The sequence below is a fragment of the Marmota monax genome, unplaced genomic scaffold (assembly GCF_021218885.2).
Source record: "Marmota monax isolate L192 unplaced genomic scaffold, Marmota_monax_Labrador192_F-V1.1 WCK01_AAM20220418_F8-fsc00006, whole genome shotgun sequence".
NCBI lineage: Eukaryota > Metazoa > Chordata > Mammalia > Rodentia > Sciuridae > Marmota > Marmota monax.
The window spans coordinates 24,439,712-24,456,964 of NW_026693712.1; the positions used below are offsets into that span (position 1 = coordinate 24,439,712).

The window sequence follows — 17,253 nt, forward strand, 5'->3', positions numbered from 1 at the left end:
AAAATACAAAAAGGACTGAGGATGTGGCTCAGAGATTAAGCACCCCTGAGCTAAATCCCCAGTACCTAAATAAATAAACAAATACATTTCTTTGTGTTATCCCTGAACAAAATCAGGAGATGTTAAATATTTAACAGTATAGTGGTCTTAGTTATATTTTATAAATTCAAAAAGCACTATTAATTGCCTTTAACATTTGAAAAATACTAAAAGACACAATAAGATTTGTTAAAACTCCTTTAAAACTTTATGTAACAGAAACAACAAAGAAGAAACTGATTTTGTAGACACTTCTATAATAGAAGACATCCTTGATTCTAGAGAGAACTCAATTAAAACTCAAATTCTGTGCTAAATGTTCTGACATCAATGTCTCTCCTATCTCTAACAACTAGTGTCCTTATTTCCAAAATGGTTCTGCCAATAAGTAGTGAGGATAAAACGAGATAAAATGTTGCCAAGCACAATGGCAAACACCTATAATCCCAGCCTCTTGAGAGGCTGAGGCAGAAGGATCAAAAGTTCAAGGCCAACTCCAGCAATTTAGAACATCTCAAAATTTAAAAAATAAATAAATAAAGGAATGGGATTACTGCTTACTGGTCAAATACCCCTGAGTTCAATCCCTAGTACTGCAAAACAAAACACACAGACACACACACACACACACACACACACTCTCTCTCTCTCTCTCTCTTTGAAAAATAAATCATTATTCCAATATAAAATATTAGCAATAATTAGGCAAATTAATTTAACATCACAAAACTTTGATTTTCAAAATTATCAAAATTAGTGACAATGAGTAAAATTAATATATTTCTCAAAATATGTCACTCTAAACAAATTTACTTTTTATTACTTGAAAAATGGGGGATTTAAATATGATAAATTATAAGATAACAATAAGACTAATCTTTAAACTGTTCAGATTTTCTAAATACTTACATTACTTGCAAACTTTCTGCTGTTAAATTATTCCACATGATCTCATTTGCCTGAAGGTTTTCATTTTCTTCTAATAAGGAAGTATCAAACTCAATTTCTTGTTCTTGAGCAGCTGTTGTTCTAGTAAAGTACGCCAAATAATTCTGATCAATATTAGCATATTAACAAAATATATCTTAGTACACACCAAAGGCAGAATATTTATTCTTATTCAAAATTATATTAACAAAGTAAACACAGAAAGTATAAGTACAAATAAACCCAAAGGTCTAACCAAGTAACTTCAGCTTTACTTTCCTTCTCTACAAAAAACAAATATTAACCTGCTTCATCCCATCACAATTTTAATATGCTTAAAATAAGATGCATAGATGAAAAAAAGTAACTGGTATCTGAGAAGTTTAATGCACATGTAAATTCACAGTATTCTATATAAATGTTAAAAAAGAAGAATAAGTTCATATACTAAATGTGGATTAAAGCAATAATACAATAATTAATGAATTTTTAAATATAATTATATAAATAGTTATCAACATTGAGAAAGTCTTTTAAAGTCAAAAGCAGACAAATGAATCTGTAATAAATATTCTTAAATATTTCTTGTCTTAATTTTATTAAATATTATATGGCAGAACAATTATATTTTCAAAAATATTTAAAGAGGAATGAAAATATCATACCTGTGAACATCTATGAAATTATTGTATTCTGTGCTAGGATCTATCTGTTCAACTGACAATTGAATCTCCTTATGAACATTCACTATTTCTTCTGTAACAAGACTGGTTATCTGGCTGTATTCATCAAATATTCCTTTTCTGAAAACAAAAATAAAATTTTATAACATTTTAAAATTTTATCCAAAAAAAAAAAAATACAGACCCAAGAAGGATTCAGAACAACAGACATAGAAATGTACTACCAGAATTTACAAATGGGGGTTTCAGGCACATGTTATTTCATACCTGGAGAATACAGAAGAGGGATTACATTTAATAACTACAATCATTGCAAATGATCTTTAAAAAGGCATTACCTTTTCAAACATGTATTGAACAGGTCCAAAATACAGAGCCAGTGTTGATAATTTTCTAGATCTTAAAATATTCTCATAGAAATTTTGGATTCCATAACATGGACCTCTGATCAACTCCTGTCTTCTAAATATCCCTCTCCAGTGTCTGCCACTTCTCAAATGCCCTACTTCTTGGTTCTTGTCATGCTCCTGGAGCTTTTTTTCTTTTTTGTAAATAATACCTAGTTCTATACCTTCAATGACATTTAAACCTTTTCTCCTGACCTCTATTCAATAGCAAAAAAGGTTATCAAAGTTATTAGCCTAATAATTCGAAAGATCTAATAAATGCAAAAGGAAAAAAATATTCTGTCACAAAGACCAATCCCCTTCTTTAAACTGCTGTGTTATAAAAATATGCCACTGGGGACTGGGGTTGTGGCTCAGTGGTACAGTGCTTGCCTGGCATGTATGAGGCACTGAGTTTGATCCTCAGCACCACATAAAAATAAATAAATTAAACAAAGGTACTGTGCCATATACAACTTAAAAAAAAAAAAAAGTGCCATTGGTCATTAATGGCTCCAACAGCAACTGTGGACAGATAATGTTATTCTACATATGTCTCAAATAAATACATAGCATTTATTTATTTTTACTTATTTTTCTTTTCTCAAATCATTATTCATAAATCAAATTCATTACTCACAAAGCTCCTTTATTATAAAGTATTCTCTCTACTACTTTAATAAAGTATTTGGGTTAAAAAAATTAAAACTGGTTCAGGCAATGCTAGTTTAAAATTACTACAGAAGTCACTTGACAGATACAATTTAAAGAAAAAAAGACAGAAAAAATAAAATAGATATTTAGTCAATATCTCTGGGACTAAAATGATTACAATATGGAAATTACTGAATAATTTTGATGTAGGAATCATTAATATTCACCCTTAAAGCAAACTGGGATTGATACCAGGGAGGGGGCAGCAATCTCTCCCAACAGTACATGAATGGGTACTTATCACATGGGATTCAGGGATTCAATTTCAGTGGTAACATCAAACTTGGAATTTTTTAAATGTTAGTATAAAATAATGTACTGCAAAGTGAAGAAAATATGCTATGGGAATGTTTTGTCCCAAAAGGATGTTCTAGTTATCTTGAAGACCTATTACTGAAAATCCATGTCAACAGTTTGAAAAATACTCATTGACAAATGGAGGGTAGGAAAGAAAATATTCCTCAACCAAAATTATGTAATTTAAAGTAAAGCAACTAAATTTATGAATTAAATATTTTAAGTATATATTTCACTATTTTATCAATAATAAAAAGTTTACATATTCAAGGTAATTAAAAATACTTTATTTTCTCTAAAATTTATTTCTTCTAAAATTTTATCATCTAAAATTTAGTCTGACCTTTAAACAAGTATATACATCTATTTACCTTCACACTTTTACATAAGGAGAAGCAAAAGTAAGTCAAGCAGAGTCTGAAAGGCAGCAAAGACAAATCTGATCTAATTTCAGAGGTTCTGGAAGTCATTGTTGTCTAAGAAATACTGGGAACCTAGATCCCTTATCTGAAATGTTTCTCTGTGAATGGGACAATATAATACAAAGAGATGTAGTTGTACTGAATCTGTTAGACATCAGAGAGTTGTTCAAAAGCAACAATGAAGCCATTTACTAAGGTTAATTAATATCAGGGTAACAGGTATTAGGAAACATTTTAAACATTTCCCTTTCTGTATAATTAATCAAATATCAAATGTGTGATCCAGCACAATTTGCAACATTTTAGAATTTTCTAATTTGTAAAAAAGAAATTCCTAATACAATTAAAATCTCCAGTTTTGGTTGATACCATGTATTCCTTGGCTTGTGGCAGCCTAATTCCAAACTCTACCTCAGTCTTCAAATAGCTACCCATGTTTGCATTCCCCTGAGTACTTTCTTCTTATAAAGACTATAGTCATTGAATTTCAAGACTACCCTAAATCCAGAACAATCGCATCTTGATATCCTTAACTACTTACTACATCTACAAAAACCTACTTCCAAACAAGGTCATAAAGGTACATATAAATTTGGGGAACATGCCAGTCAACCCACTAATATATTAATGGAAAGAATGTTGAGATAATCAGTAGACCTCATTTCAAGTCCACCTCTTAGTTTTGTGATCTTCAGCCAGTACTGATGTATCTGTCACAAATAAACCCTGGCTATAAACTGATCTTCCTAACTCTTCAGGATACTGGACAGGACAAATGAGTTTATGAACAAACGCACATGAAAGTGCTCTGCAAACTACAACATAATATACAATTTGTTATAGCTTTGTTTTAGAAATTATCATTCTACTCTAATAGTTTCTTTGGCACTCATTAACTATTCAAGCTGTCCCACATTTTTTTTTAACCAGGGATTGAACCCAGGGGCACTTAACCACTGAGCCACATCTCAGCTCGTTTTTATTTTATATTTTGAGACAGGGTTTTGCTAAGTTGCTTAGGGTCCCACTAAGTTGCTAAGGCTGGCTGTGAACTTGTGATTCTCCTACCTCAGCCTCCAGAGCTGTTGGGATTACAGTCTGTGTGCCACCAAGCCCAATTCAGGATTCCTCTTAAAACTTGAAAAATGCTCACAATTACCTTTCATATTAATTTACCGCTACATTTCAAAGTACACTAGACTAAGAATTCATTTTCTAATTTACATAATTACAGATAAATTAATTAAATATAAGAATCCGAACTGGCCCAAGTTCCTTTTCTCATAATTCACCATGATTTATGAAATTTATTTCGATCTGAGAGATAATCCAACACTTATTTCTTCTTCTCTAACACTCCTTCATTACTATCTCATTTCCTTTCTCTCTTTCCTAACCCTACTTCTAATGCACAGCAACTCTAACATGGAAGAATTCCCCTAAACACAGTGAAAGAAATTTGGATCTATCAGTTGGAAATTGCAAAATCAACTAATAAAGGGAGATGAAGTCCACCAACATGTGGCTTACCATTTTCTAATGTCTTAAATCAATGTATATGGTAAATGTGTGTGCAAGTGACTTATTGATTACTGCTAGCTCCTTAAAGAAAAATTGTGCCTGCACATCTCTATATCCCTAAGTAGCAAGTAGTATAATTTGTATACAGTAAAACCTCAATAAGCATTTGTTGATTTTAACCTCATACCAAAAAATAAATAAATAGCAAGAAGCCTAAATAAACCTTCAAAAAATTATTTCCTTAAAGCTTCTCAGTTCAAAATTTCATTCAAGATTTCAATGTTCAACCTTTTGGGAACAGGGAATATGTCAACCAATGAATTTTTTTTTTTTTTAATTTAAATATTCAGCTAACTGGAACAAAACAAAAACACAGGATAGAAGATCCATTTGGGGGCTAGCCAGAAAGTTTAGTAGATGATCCCAAAATGAAGGAAGAAGATTACACAGATCTGACATACCCATTGTGCTGGGTAATAACAAAACTCACAGAGCAGAAGCTTAACTGGGGTAGAAAATATTTTGAAATAATTTTCAATGTGATTTTATGATGAATAGGAAACATATCTTACAGAGCTCTTATCATCTCTTCTTGCATCTTTTGTAAGGAATCCAGAAGCAGAGGAAGTGTGGTGTCATGATACTGATTCTGATGAAGCTGTGCCCCTTTTAGTGCCAATACGTACTGATTATGCAACATATGAAGTTTCATTGTAGCTTTGTCATAACGTTCCTTGGCCTTTTCTGTTTCCTTCCCTGAAATAAAGAGTGAAGAAAGTTAGCAAAAAGGTAAGGAAAAGTTTTTTTCTTCACTATGTACCATCTGAATTACCACTATTTTATTTCACACATTTTATGAATAATAAACTAAAGATTTTTTGGTTTCATATTATGTGTTAGGCTTTATATAAAGTACTATTTATGTGTACTTAGCATGCAGGTTGCTATGAAGGGGGCATGATGTACACTAAATATTCGGTGAATCAAAATGTATGTACAACACAAAAAATACTGACACTTGATCCTCTCATCTTCAAGAAGCTTAAACCAAATCAGAATAGCAGTGCACATGAAATTGTACAACCAAGAAATCAAAAATGGCTGTAAATAATGTTAAATGTTGAGGTCTATGTTTGAGATATTAATAAAGCCAAGGTTAGCCAGAGGAGGCTTTGTGGAGAAAATAGACCTTAAAATATACGGCATGTATGGAAAAGTATATGACGTAAAGAACAATAGTTTGTCCCTCTCAATGAATGTTATTAACTGAACACTACTAGAAACTATGCTAAACATTTGAAATTCAGTATTTAAAAACAAGGTTCTTTTTTTTTCTCCCCATGTCTTCATACATGTACTTTGAGTTGACATAGAGCCTGGTAAATTAGAATAGCAACACAGGCAGAAAAATAAGCAATATTGGTACTTCTCCACTAGGTGGGCTGTGATAACCTGGTAAGTACTGGCAGAGTTGCACTTGGCATAGAAGAGAAGCCGAGATTTCTCTGAAGTCCTGGACAGCCAATTCTTCCCCATGAAGAGAAACCACTGCTACAGAAACCAGAGTACTGAGCCAGTGGAGATTGTGGCCAGGACCTGAACTGGTCTTTATTTCAGATACCCTTGCTGGGGGATTTGCAGTGCCACTGCTTCAAGAATTAATCCCATCACACTCCTAGAGTAGAGAAGAACTCACTAAAATGCTGAGACTGGTCTTGAACTTGCTATCCTCCTGCCTCAGCCTTTTCTGTTGCTGGAATTACAGACCTGTGCCACCATGCCAGGCTCACAACATGCTTTTAAATTTTCCATGGACACAACCTAGCAGAAAGATGCAGGCCTCACATGTGGCCAACTGCTGACCCACACCCTTGATGACAGTGCCTCTGTGTACCTTCCAGGTTCAGTTCTAGTAGCCCTCAGTCACTGGCCTCTCAAAGATCACCAGAAGCCTCTATATCAGCAAAGGTATAGCTGCCAAAAACAAGCTCTTGCTGTCCAGAAACCATATCACCTCATCATCAACATCTGGGAGGAAGTGGTAATACCTTCTATGAGGATATCCAGTACACACAGCTGCCTGTGGTTAATGCACCCATCTCACAGCTCTGTCTTCTTTGACCCCATCCCCGACCACATTTACAATGTGGAAATGAAGCAGGGCCTTATGCTGCTAACAGTGTGCTGCTGGGGGTGAATCTCTCAATCACTTTGTGCCTTGCTTACCCAGTGAAGTACCAAGCAAGATGCCCACATATGGACCAAGTCAAGCTGGCCCATCATCCAAACAAACAAGGTCTTTTGGGAGCAGCTCATCTACTACGAGTTCCAGGTGTCTGGCCAGAATACTGTGCACATGGTAACTCCCTAATGGAAGTGATCCCTGACATCTATGAGAAGGAGATCCATTTGGTGATTCCACTGTAAATCATCCCCCAGCTCCTTGCTTTAAGGTCAGTGTACAGACCTGTTGTTGATCCTGTACCAGAATACAAATACAGAATACAAACTTGAACAATCTACCTTTGTTGATACACAAATACACCAGATGATTCCTTTTATAAGGGCAAGAAAAAAAGAGTTGCTACAGCTTTCAACTTCGTAATCCATATCATTGAAGATCAAACTCATTAATTGTTAGACAGTGAAGATAAGTTTTCTACCCTATGACTAACAGGCTATGGCTACTTGACCAGAGGGTTAAGTAAGGCAGGTGGTACTGAGGACAAACAGACCAGCACCCCAGTGCCTATGATAGGCCTGTGTCGTGCTGCCCTTCCCCAGACTGACCTACTCAGAATGGGTCTGCTACAATTACACTTTCCTCAAACCCAACGCCAGAGCCTTAAGCATCATGGCAGCCACTAAACATTTCACATTAAGTGCCAACCTAGTAGATAAGCTGCCTTTAAGCAATGCTCTAGGAATCCTAGGGACCCCAAGCAACTCCATGTCCATTTTCACCACACTGGCCCCACTCTGGTTTTCTAGATAAGACTTATAGAGATAGTTTTCAAATAAAGCATTCTACTGTATTAAAAAAAAAGAATAAAATAAGAATTCATACCCCATTTGAATCAAATGTATGATATATGATATGTCAAGATCATTGTAATGTTTTGAGCAACCAATAAATAAATAAATAAATAAATAGAATTTATTGATAAATATTGATATTTTTTCCATGTCACAAAAAAAAAAAAAAAAGAATAAGCAATGTTACACAGGCAAGGAAAGACTATGAGAGTATTGAGGAAAGGAGGGAGGAAATATATCTGATGAGAAGGACCACTCTAGGTGCTAAATGACTTGATAACCAAGCACAGAAATTGAGACTTGAATTGGGAGAGGTCTGAGAGATACCAAAAATGTCATGAGTTAAAGTTTTTTTGTACTTTTTCAACTAAAACAATATAGAAAGTATTTATAGATTGCCAATGTAAGTGAATGAACATGTAAATTTATCAAACTTTTTATTTGATTTCCTTAGATATACATGACAGTAGAGTGTATTTTGACATATTATACATACATGGAGCATAATTTATTCTAATTAGGATCCCATTCTTGTGGTTTTACATGATGTGGAGATTCACTGGTCAAGTGTTCATATGTGAACATAGGAAAAATAGAACATTTAAGCAAATCTTGAACTTTGGGGACAATTCAAATAAATATTTCTTATGAATTCAGCTTAAGAAATTTTTTAAAAAATATTAATTTCTGTTCTCCTTCCAAGGAAGTTCTGCCAATTAATCCTGACCCCAGAAATAGATCTTAAGAATTTTTGACAGCTTCATATATTTGTATATGTGTGTGTGTGTTTGTGTATGTGTGTGTATAATTTCCATCAAACTAGTATATCTCTACTACCAACAAATTCTAGTATTTCCAAGTCCTATAACCATCACCTCCTAGAGAGGTGCACCTGATTATTCTTCAGAATACAATTCTTTAGTCATAGCCCATTACTAGGTGGCTCCTGCACACATTTGAATAACTGTCCAAGGTATTTCACAAAATGTTGCCACAAAAGATCTATATTACTTTAAAACATTAAGAACTTCTCATGAGAAAATAATTTTTTTGCCAGAATATCTTTCCTAATTTTTTTCACTTCTGACTGGAAACAGATTCTACCACTAAGAGTAGCAGGAGGGGAACAAGTATTTTAATTTAGTTTGTACCTGAAGAAAATCACGGGGGGCGGGGGGGACGAAACTTAAACCACTAAAGAGGTGGTTTTTCATATTTTTTTATTACAACCCATAGGATGAACCATTTTATGTCATGAACCAGTATAATAATCATATATAACTTAAATATCAATAATTCTGCTCACTTTGCGGTATGCCCAAGGATTTTTTTTTAAAAATTCTATTTTACTTGAACTTTGAATTTCTAAGAATTGTTAATCAGAACCCAATAATTTGTTTGCCTCAGTTAACATAAATCCCTAGAGACATTTTGACTTATTCTGTATGCATGTGGGATAATCTTATTAACTTAGCAATTAGTAAATCACTTCAATAATACTAATTATGAATGATTTTTAACATTCTGAGGAACATATCATCCCACATATTGTTACTATAATAATTTTGTCACAGAACGCTGCTACTTAGCATTATTCTTACAGAAATACATTTCATTATATCCCCAAGAATTAATGCAATTGACACATCTACAGCCGGTGAAACCTTCCTATAAAAATAATCATCCCTGTTTCTCTCTACCTACAAAAGATAGAGACTCCTTTATGAAGCTGACTCCCAAAATCCAAGATCCCCCACCAGATCATAAAGAAAACCATCTCAGCTAGAAGCTAAGCAACACTAATGCCTGAAAATGAGTGAAAAGTTCACTACCTCCTGGTACAGAAGCTGCCAGAGCAGTCATATTCCTGCCCTAAGGACCATTTTAAGGTTTTTGATGTCTTTGTCTTTTGTTTTGATTCACCATTTTTAAAGCTAGTTTGTTTCTGTTACTTGAAATTAAACAAATTAATCTGCCAACAGTTCCAAAGATCATGTAGAAGTATCCAGATAAATTAGTTCCAAGTAATAAAAACTTTTCTACAGTCTACATGTTTATAATAAGAAAGTAAAGCAAATAGTTTCTAAGCAAGAGTAATTGAGTATTTTATTCTAATTTGTTGTTATTGGCAGTTCAAAAGGCATAACTAATGAATTCCATATTTAATGTCACATTTTTCAAACATTATTATTTTTTTAATGAACTCTATTATACCTAATTCATTCCTTAAATTTTTAGTATAACTTCAAGAGTCATGCTGTCCACACAAACATTTTCATGGAGATAGTTAAACCATTTAAACCATCCGTCTATCTTCCTATTTGCCCAGATTTTTGAACTTCACACTACCCATCTGTCTTTCTATCTGGTGCAGAATGATTCACAAAATAAACAAAACTCACTAAGATTTTATAATACAAAATAACATGGGAAAAGTTCAGAATTTCCCAGATGCTTTTTTTTCTTTATTAGGTACAGTGTCTGACACAATTGGAAGAAGAGTAATATAGCCAAAATCTAATTATTATCAGCTAAACAATGGTTATTAACAAAATAAAAATTAGATGACTTTGAAGAAAACATCCAATGCAGAATTCATTACATTAAAATAATAACAATAAATTCTTCAAAAACACCTTGATGTTTAATATTGAATTTGAGGTTTTATATTAGGTTTTTTGGGAGAAAGGATATTCTAACACTTACATATACTTCTATATTCAGTTGTGTGGTATGCTTATAGTATGCACACTACCTATCTATATCTTCCTCCTTCCCTTGTAGGTATGAATAAAGAGTTTTAAAAACATGTCTACTTGCCATGATTTGGAAAGGGATTCAACTGTACTTTTTTCTAATTTGTTTTAAAATAAACATCTAAGATCTGATAGAGACTATACAAATAAATCCCAAAAATGTTAGTAGTATATGAAAAACCACAAGTATAAATAACATTTTAGTTCCTTTCAGTTAACAAAATTATTACAAAAGCTATCTAGCACAATTCTTCCCAAATATCTATTTCAGAATATCTCAGATCACTTACATACTTTCTTAACTTTTAATTTTCTCAATATGAAATATTACAGGTAGTATAATATTTCACTCTATAGTGAAAAAATTCTTATTGACAAAGAATCTCAGTTGCTATATACTTTTCCTTAGGTGCTGAGAGGCAATAAAGCAGGGAATGGAACTGTTCTGTATCAATTAACAGGGAGGAAAACATCCAATTTTTCCTCCTCCACATAATGAAATTCTCAAAGAGACTGCATTATAATTCTTGTGCCACCACTTATTGACAAATCTGTTCAAGTTTTGTAATAACAGTGTGTGTATACAACATGTCATGCCATAAACATTATTATGAAGCCAGCAAAACTCAATTGTGTAAGTCTGACATTTATAAGAGAAAGGCTAGTCTAGAAGTCAAGTATTTTTTATTATAAACTTCTGTTTACCCTTTGTTCAATATCATAGTAGAAAGCTTCCTGACAATAAATAAGTGATTAATACTTTTTCTACAAGTATTATCTACTTTGATTTGGGTAACTAAATATTTTTCCATCTTACATCTTTATTTTCAAACATTCCTCCTCAAGTTTCAGCTTTTTTTTACTTTGCTATCCTAGATACACTGAGTAATAAGAAAATGAATAGGAATTCATCTTAATGTCTTAGTTACTTAGGCCAAATGTACAAATATGTTTTTTCACATGGAAATAGAATTCAAGTGTAATATGTAGAAACAATGAAAGGGCTACCTATGTTATACAATGTTGTCCTGACATGAACAATGCTAAGAAGCCATCTTTAGTCTTAACTTCTTTGATTAGTTGTGCAACTCCAAACAAATCCTTTAATCTAAATTGTAGCATCTAATATTTAAACCTGGGAGTAAAGCTATCTGTACTTCCTAACTCATTCAGTTGAGATGAAGATCAAATGGCACAAAACTGTCAAATTTCAGTTAATAGCAAAGGCTAAACAAAGCACAGAATTTGGAGAACAAAAAACATTGTGATTGTATCATCTTATAAAGATTGAAGAAAATAAAATGGCTACATCTACACTTTGCTACATTTGATAAATTTCCTGCAATAAGAAAATTTGGCAAATCAATAAAGAAATGTTTATTGAACATTTGTTATAGGTTTTAAACTGTTCTGGGAATTGAAACAGTTCTATCTTATACATTTCACAATGAAACAGCTTTAAAGAGCAAGCTCTCCAATTCAATGTAATATCATTTCATTGCTTATAGAAAATGCTAGATTTGATTGATCCATAGTTTTTTAATTACCTGTAAGTTGAATAATATGCCATGTCCAAATCTATATAAGAAAGCTGTGAATATGAGGGATCCTAAGTAAGTAGGACAGCAGCAGCATCATAACCACAAGCACACGCACGCACACACACACACACACACACACACACCATCAACATAACTAACAGGCAGGAAAAGTCCAGATTTAAAATTATCTATGAGTAGAAAAACAAATTACAAATCCCTACAAATGATTTCTCATGCTCTCACTATAAACATTCATGAAAACCAAGGGTCATTCTGTGGAGGAAGGAAAGTAGGAAGAAGGCAAAGACAAAGAAAGGGAGGGAAGGAAGAAACAAAGAAAAAGAAAGAGAGAAAATGGGAGGGAAAGAGGAAAGGAGGAGGATGGGAGGGACTAAAGAAAGTGACAGCAGCATGATTAAGAGTGATCTAAAACCACTATCAAAAAAAAAAAAAGAAGAAGAAGAAGAAGAAGATCCACCTACATGTGAAAACACTTTAAAAGCATAGTGAAAGATCACAGCACTTATAGCAGGAAAGGACTTGAAAGTGCATGTAAAAGGCAAAGGAAGCAATCTTAGAAAGGTAATGCTTCAGAGGGAGAAATGGTTGAATGGAAGAAAAGCTGGAAACTTTGAAGGGAACAGAAAAAGCAAGAAAGATGGAAATTTGGAGATCTTGAAGGGAAAAAAGAAAAAATGAAACTAAAAAAAAATAAAAGGAGAAATAAATCCTTGTCAGGAGCCATGGTGAGTATGATATTTTACCCTACTTGCTAGGTGATAAATTAGACTGCCATAGTTTCGTGGGAGTCAGCAGTAGACACACAGATTCATGGAACAAACAATGGTATGTTACTCACAGCAAATCAATTAAAAGAAAAAAAGTCAAAAGACAACTGACAACCTAGTCAAAAATATTTGCACCATATATTAATAGATGAAGAGCTACTAATTCTAACATGTAAAGGAGTTGTAAAATTAAAAAAAAAAAAAAGACCAAATACTCAATAGAAAAAAAATGGGCCAAAGGCAATTCATGCACACACACACACACACAATTTTTAAATTAATAAAAAGTGAATCTTACTCCTTCATTCATAATAAAAGAAATGCAAATTAAAACTACATTGAGATATTATTTCTTACCTACCAAATTAGCAAACACTCTGTTGGTGAAACAAATACTGTTTCACCAGAAAAAACAAATACTGTTGCTATTTCGGGTGGGAATGCAAACCGATATAAGTCTCATGGAAGGAAACTTGGGAATATCGAACAAAACTGCATACGTATTTATCTTTGAACTCAGCCATCACACATCTAGAACTTTGTGCTTACAGTATTCCTCCATTCACATACATTCACATACACACACACACAAATACCACATGTACAAGGTTATTCATGGTAGTACTGCATATATAGATAGTCGTACACTATGGTTTATCTTACAGATTTTCAGTTTTATAATGTTGTGAAAACAATATACATTCAGGAGAAACTGTACTTTGATTTTGAGTTCTGATCTTTCCCAGGTCTAGCAAAATGTGATATGCCACTCTCTCCTGATGCTGGGAAGCATAGGCAAGCTTCGTTTCTCAGCCAGCCACTTCATCAATTATGAGGGGAAATAATTGATACTTTACAAAGTCCTGTGTTACTCAGCTACAATGTTCAGTAGGTTAGGTGTATTAAAGATATGATTGACCTCAATATTTTCAATTTATGATTGGCTTATCAATACATAATCTGATCAGCTGGGCAAGGTGGCACACGCCTGTAATCCTTGCTGCTCAAGAGGCTGAGACAGGAGGATCACAAGTTCAAAACCAGCCTCAGCAACAGCAAGGTACTAAGCAACTCTCTGACACCCTGTCTCTAAATGAAATACAAAATAGGGCGGGGGACATGGCTCAGTGGTTGAGTGACCCTGAGTTAAATCCCTGGTATCCCTTGAACCCCGAAAAAAAGACTGAATCCTATCAAAAGCCGAAAAGCATTTATATCTGGGGAAATTAGAAATAAGTTAAATGTCTATACACAGAAGCATGCTTGAATAAACTTACAGAGAAATGCCATGCATATGTAAAAAGCATGAAAAGCTATCTGTGTGCAGAAATATTGTGAAATTATTTTGGATATACTGTTAAACAGAAAAGCAAAGTAAAGAATATCAATGTATGGTAATGGGGCTTATGAATAAGAGGAAAATAATTTGATAGAGTTACCTAAGTATATATCTTTGTACAGTTCTGACTTTAGAAACCATTCAAGTTTCAGTCAGAAATAAACAAAATCAACAAGGATAAAAAAGGGGGAAAAAACTTTTAAATGGGATACAACAGAAGCAAAAGAACAAAACTATTTCCAGTGGAAAACAACCACAACAAAAGGAATAGGGAATAAAGAACTAATCTATGTTCTTGGAAAATTACAATTTTTTTAATTCCATCATTATTTTTGCATTTATTATATTATTTTAATATAAAGAATGGATTTATGAAATTCTTTGAAAATCAATACTTGACTACAAAAGAAAACTGAAAACAATAGCCCTAACAAAATACCAAACTGTAGTTTCTAAATTTCACTTTCAGAAGCGTAAATTAGCTGAAATTATTTTCTGTGTATTCTAGCATTGAGTCAATAAGCCAATACATTGTGAATAACAGGTGCTAAGTTTCTCATTGTCAGAGAAAGAAATTACAAGTACATAAAAAAGAGAAGATGGCATGAACTTTATGATGTTGGATTGGAATGAGAAACATCAATGTGAACTCTTGAGTTTTTTGTTTTGGTGTGTTTTGTTTTGTTTTGTTTTGTTTGTACAGGGGATTGAATTCAGGAGCACTTGACCACAGAGCCACATATTTACCCCCTACTTTGTATCATGTCTCAGCTTCCCAAGCTGCTGGGATTGCAGGGGTGTGTCGCCGTGCCTGAAGGTTGGAGTATACCTGAGCCATTTTCATGTAACTTCCATCTCTCTGTCCAAGGAAGCTGCTTTGTTTTCTTATCATCTCTTTGCTTTCAGGGTTTTTGGCCTTTTCTAATATATATATTTGTAGTTGGATACAATACCTTTATTTTATTTATTTATTTTTATGTGGTGTTGAGGATCAAACCCAGGGCCTCACACGTGCTAGGCAAGCTGAGCACTTCACCACTGAGCCACAACCCCAGCCCCTACTCTTTAGTTTTAAATAAATAAGTCAAATAATATAACAAAAGGCACAGAAATACATGAGTGCATGTTTATTTATTTCCTAGCTCAGTCCATTGAGAAAACTTACAACAATGACACTCGAGCAGCAATGAGCACATCCAGGGCCACAGATATTATTTTCTAAATACCACTCTCCCATTGAAAAGAAATAGGATTCTTTTTTAAAATGGAGTATGAAAAGCATAAGATGAACCAAAATGTAAGTACTCAACAAATGATGGGAATATATCAAAAAGACAGAGGAGCCGGTTTGAAGTGGTCCCTATTTGCCAAATATGAGCATGACAACAGGCAACGATAACAAAGGATTCTAACCCCTGAATAACAAATGAATCAACAACTTCACACTAATACAGTAAAATTAATATATAAACTTAAAAAGTAAACTGAAGAGAGGGAAAAGTCCTTCATATATCTTAAAAACAAATTAATATATGTAAAATGAATGGAATTACAAGATCATTTCACAATTACAATTATGCTTTACCAATATTGGCCATAATGCAATATGACTAGTATTCTTTTTTTTTTTTTTTAAAAAAAAAAAAAAAGGAAGTTTAGATGAAGACCAGCCTAGATGGAGAGAGGCCTTGGAAGAAACCAACCTGCTAACATTTTGCTCTCAAATTTTTAGCCTCCAGCACTATGAGAAAATAAATTGGTTGTCTAGGCCATTCTGATCAGACAAATTCAATATCCATGGTTGGGAGATGGTAAGAAAACAGAGCAGCCTCCTTGGACAGAGAGATGGAAGTCACATGAAAATGGCTCACCTATACTCCAGCCTTCAATTATCCTTCTCTGTATTTGAGTTAAATAAGAAAGAAATGCACAGACACTAGTATGGCAATATGTAAATCAATGGATGTGTAACTGATGTGATTCTGCAATCTGTGTATGGGGTGAAGGTGGGAGTTCATAACCCACTTGAATCAAAGTGTGGAATATGATATGTCAAGAAATTTGTAATGTTTTGAACAACCAACAATAAAAAATTAAAAAAAAAAAAAAATGAGTTGGAGCCCAACACAGTACACATGTCTGTATTCCCAGTGACTAGCATGGCTGAGACAGAGGGATCATGATTTCAAGCCTGGCTTCAGCAATTTAGTGAGAACCTGTCCCAAAATAAAAAAAATAAAAAGGGTTGGGAATATGGCTCAGCTTTAAAGTCCCTGTGGGTTCAATCCCTGGTATCAAAAAGAAAAAAAAAAATCCATGAAACTTTTCATATATATTGGCCACTTGAATTTTGTCTAAATATAACATATCATTGTGAATAATTATTGTTTCAATAATTCATTTTTAAAAATTCATTTTATTGGATATTTATCTAATTGTCTTATTCAGTGACCAAAAACCCCTAAAACTATTAACATGAGATCAGTGAGAGATGGTATCAATGCCTTTTGATCGATGTTAATTGAATATTCAATTGGCTTAGTATAACTATGATGCTTGTTGCAAGTTTCTTATGGAAACTCTTTATTAAAGTATTATTCCTTCTAACTTTAAGTTTCAAAATATTTTTGTTTCCTAGCTTCAAAATTATGTTGCTTTATCAACAGATTAATTTTCTATATAATAGCCTTTTATCTTTTTAAATATTAGTTTATATCAACTGATTTTAAATAATGATCAAATTATAGCCAACTCATTTATACGGCATAGTGTTCTATTTATACATTAGTTGCTTGAGAGTTTAT

General features: G+C 33.2%; 1 protein-coding gene and 1 pseudogene across 12 annotated transcripts in view; one reads left to right on the forward strand and one right to left on the reverse strand.

Annotated features, from left to right (window-relative positions):
• Fer (FER tyrosine kinase) overlaps positions 1-17,253 on the reverse strand; it is a 456,651-nt gene that overhangs the window by 328,411 nt on the left and 110,987 nt on the right. For all 12 annotated transcript variants that reach the window (XR_009228307.1, XM_046460091.2, XM_046460093.2 and 9 more), the window contains 3 exons: positions 5,562-5,745; positions 1,632-1,769; positions 949-1,068 (listed from right to left, as the gene is read on the reverse strand). Coding sequence is in view for 11 of the 12 variants with exons in the window: in XM_046460091.2 (XP_046316047.1) it covers positions 949-1,068; positions 1,632-1,769; positions 5,562-5,745 (442 nt within the window). In the remaining variant the exon portion in view is untranslated. The remainder of the gene's footprint in view (positions 1-948; positions 1,069-1,631; positions 1,770-5,561; positions 5,746-17,253) is intronic.
• On the forward strand, positions 6,864-7,416 carry LOC124103459 (dual specificity protein phosphatase 18-like; annotated as a pseudogene).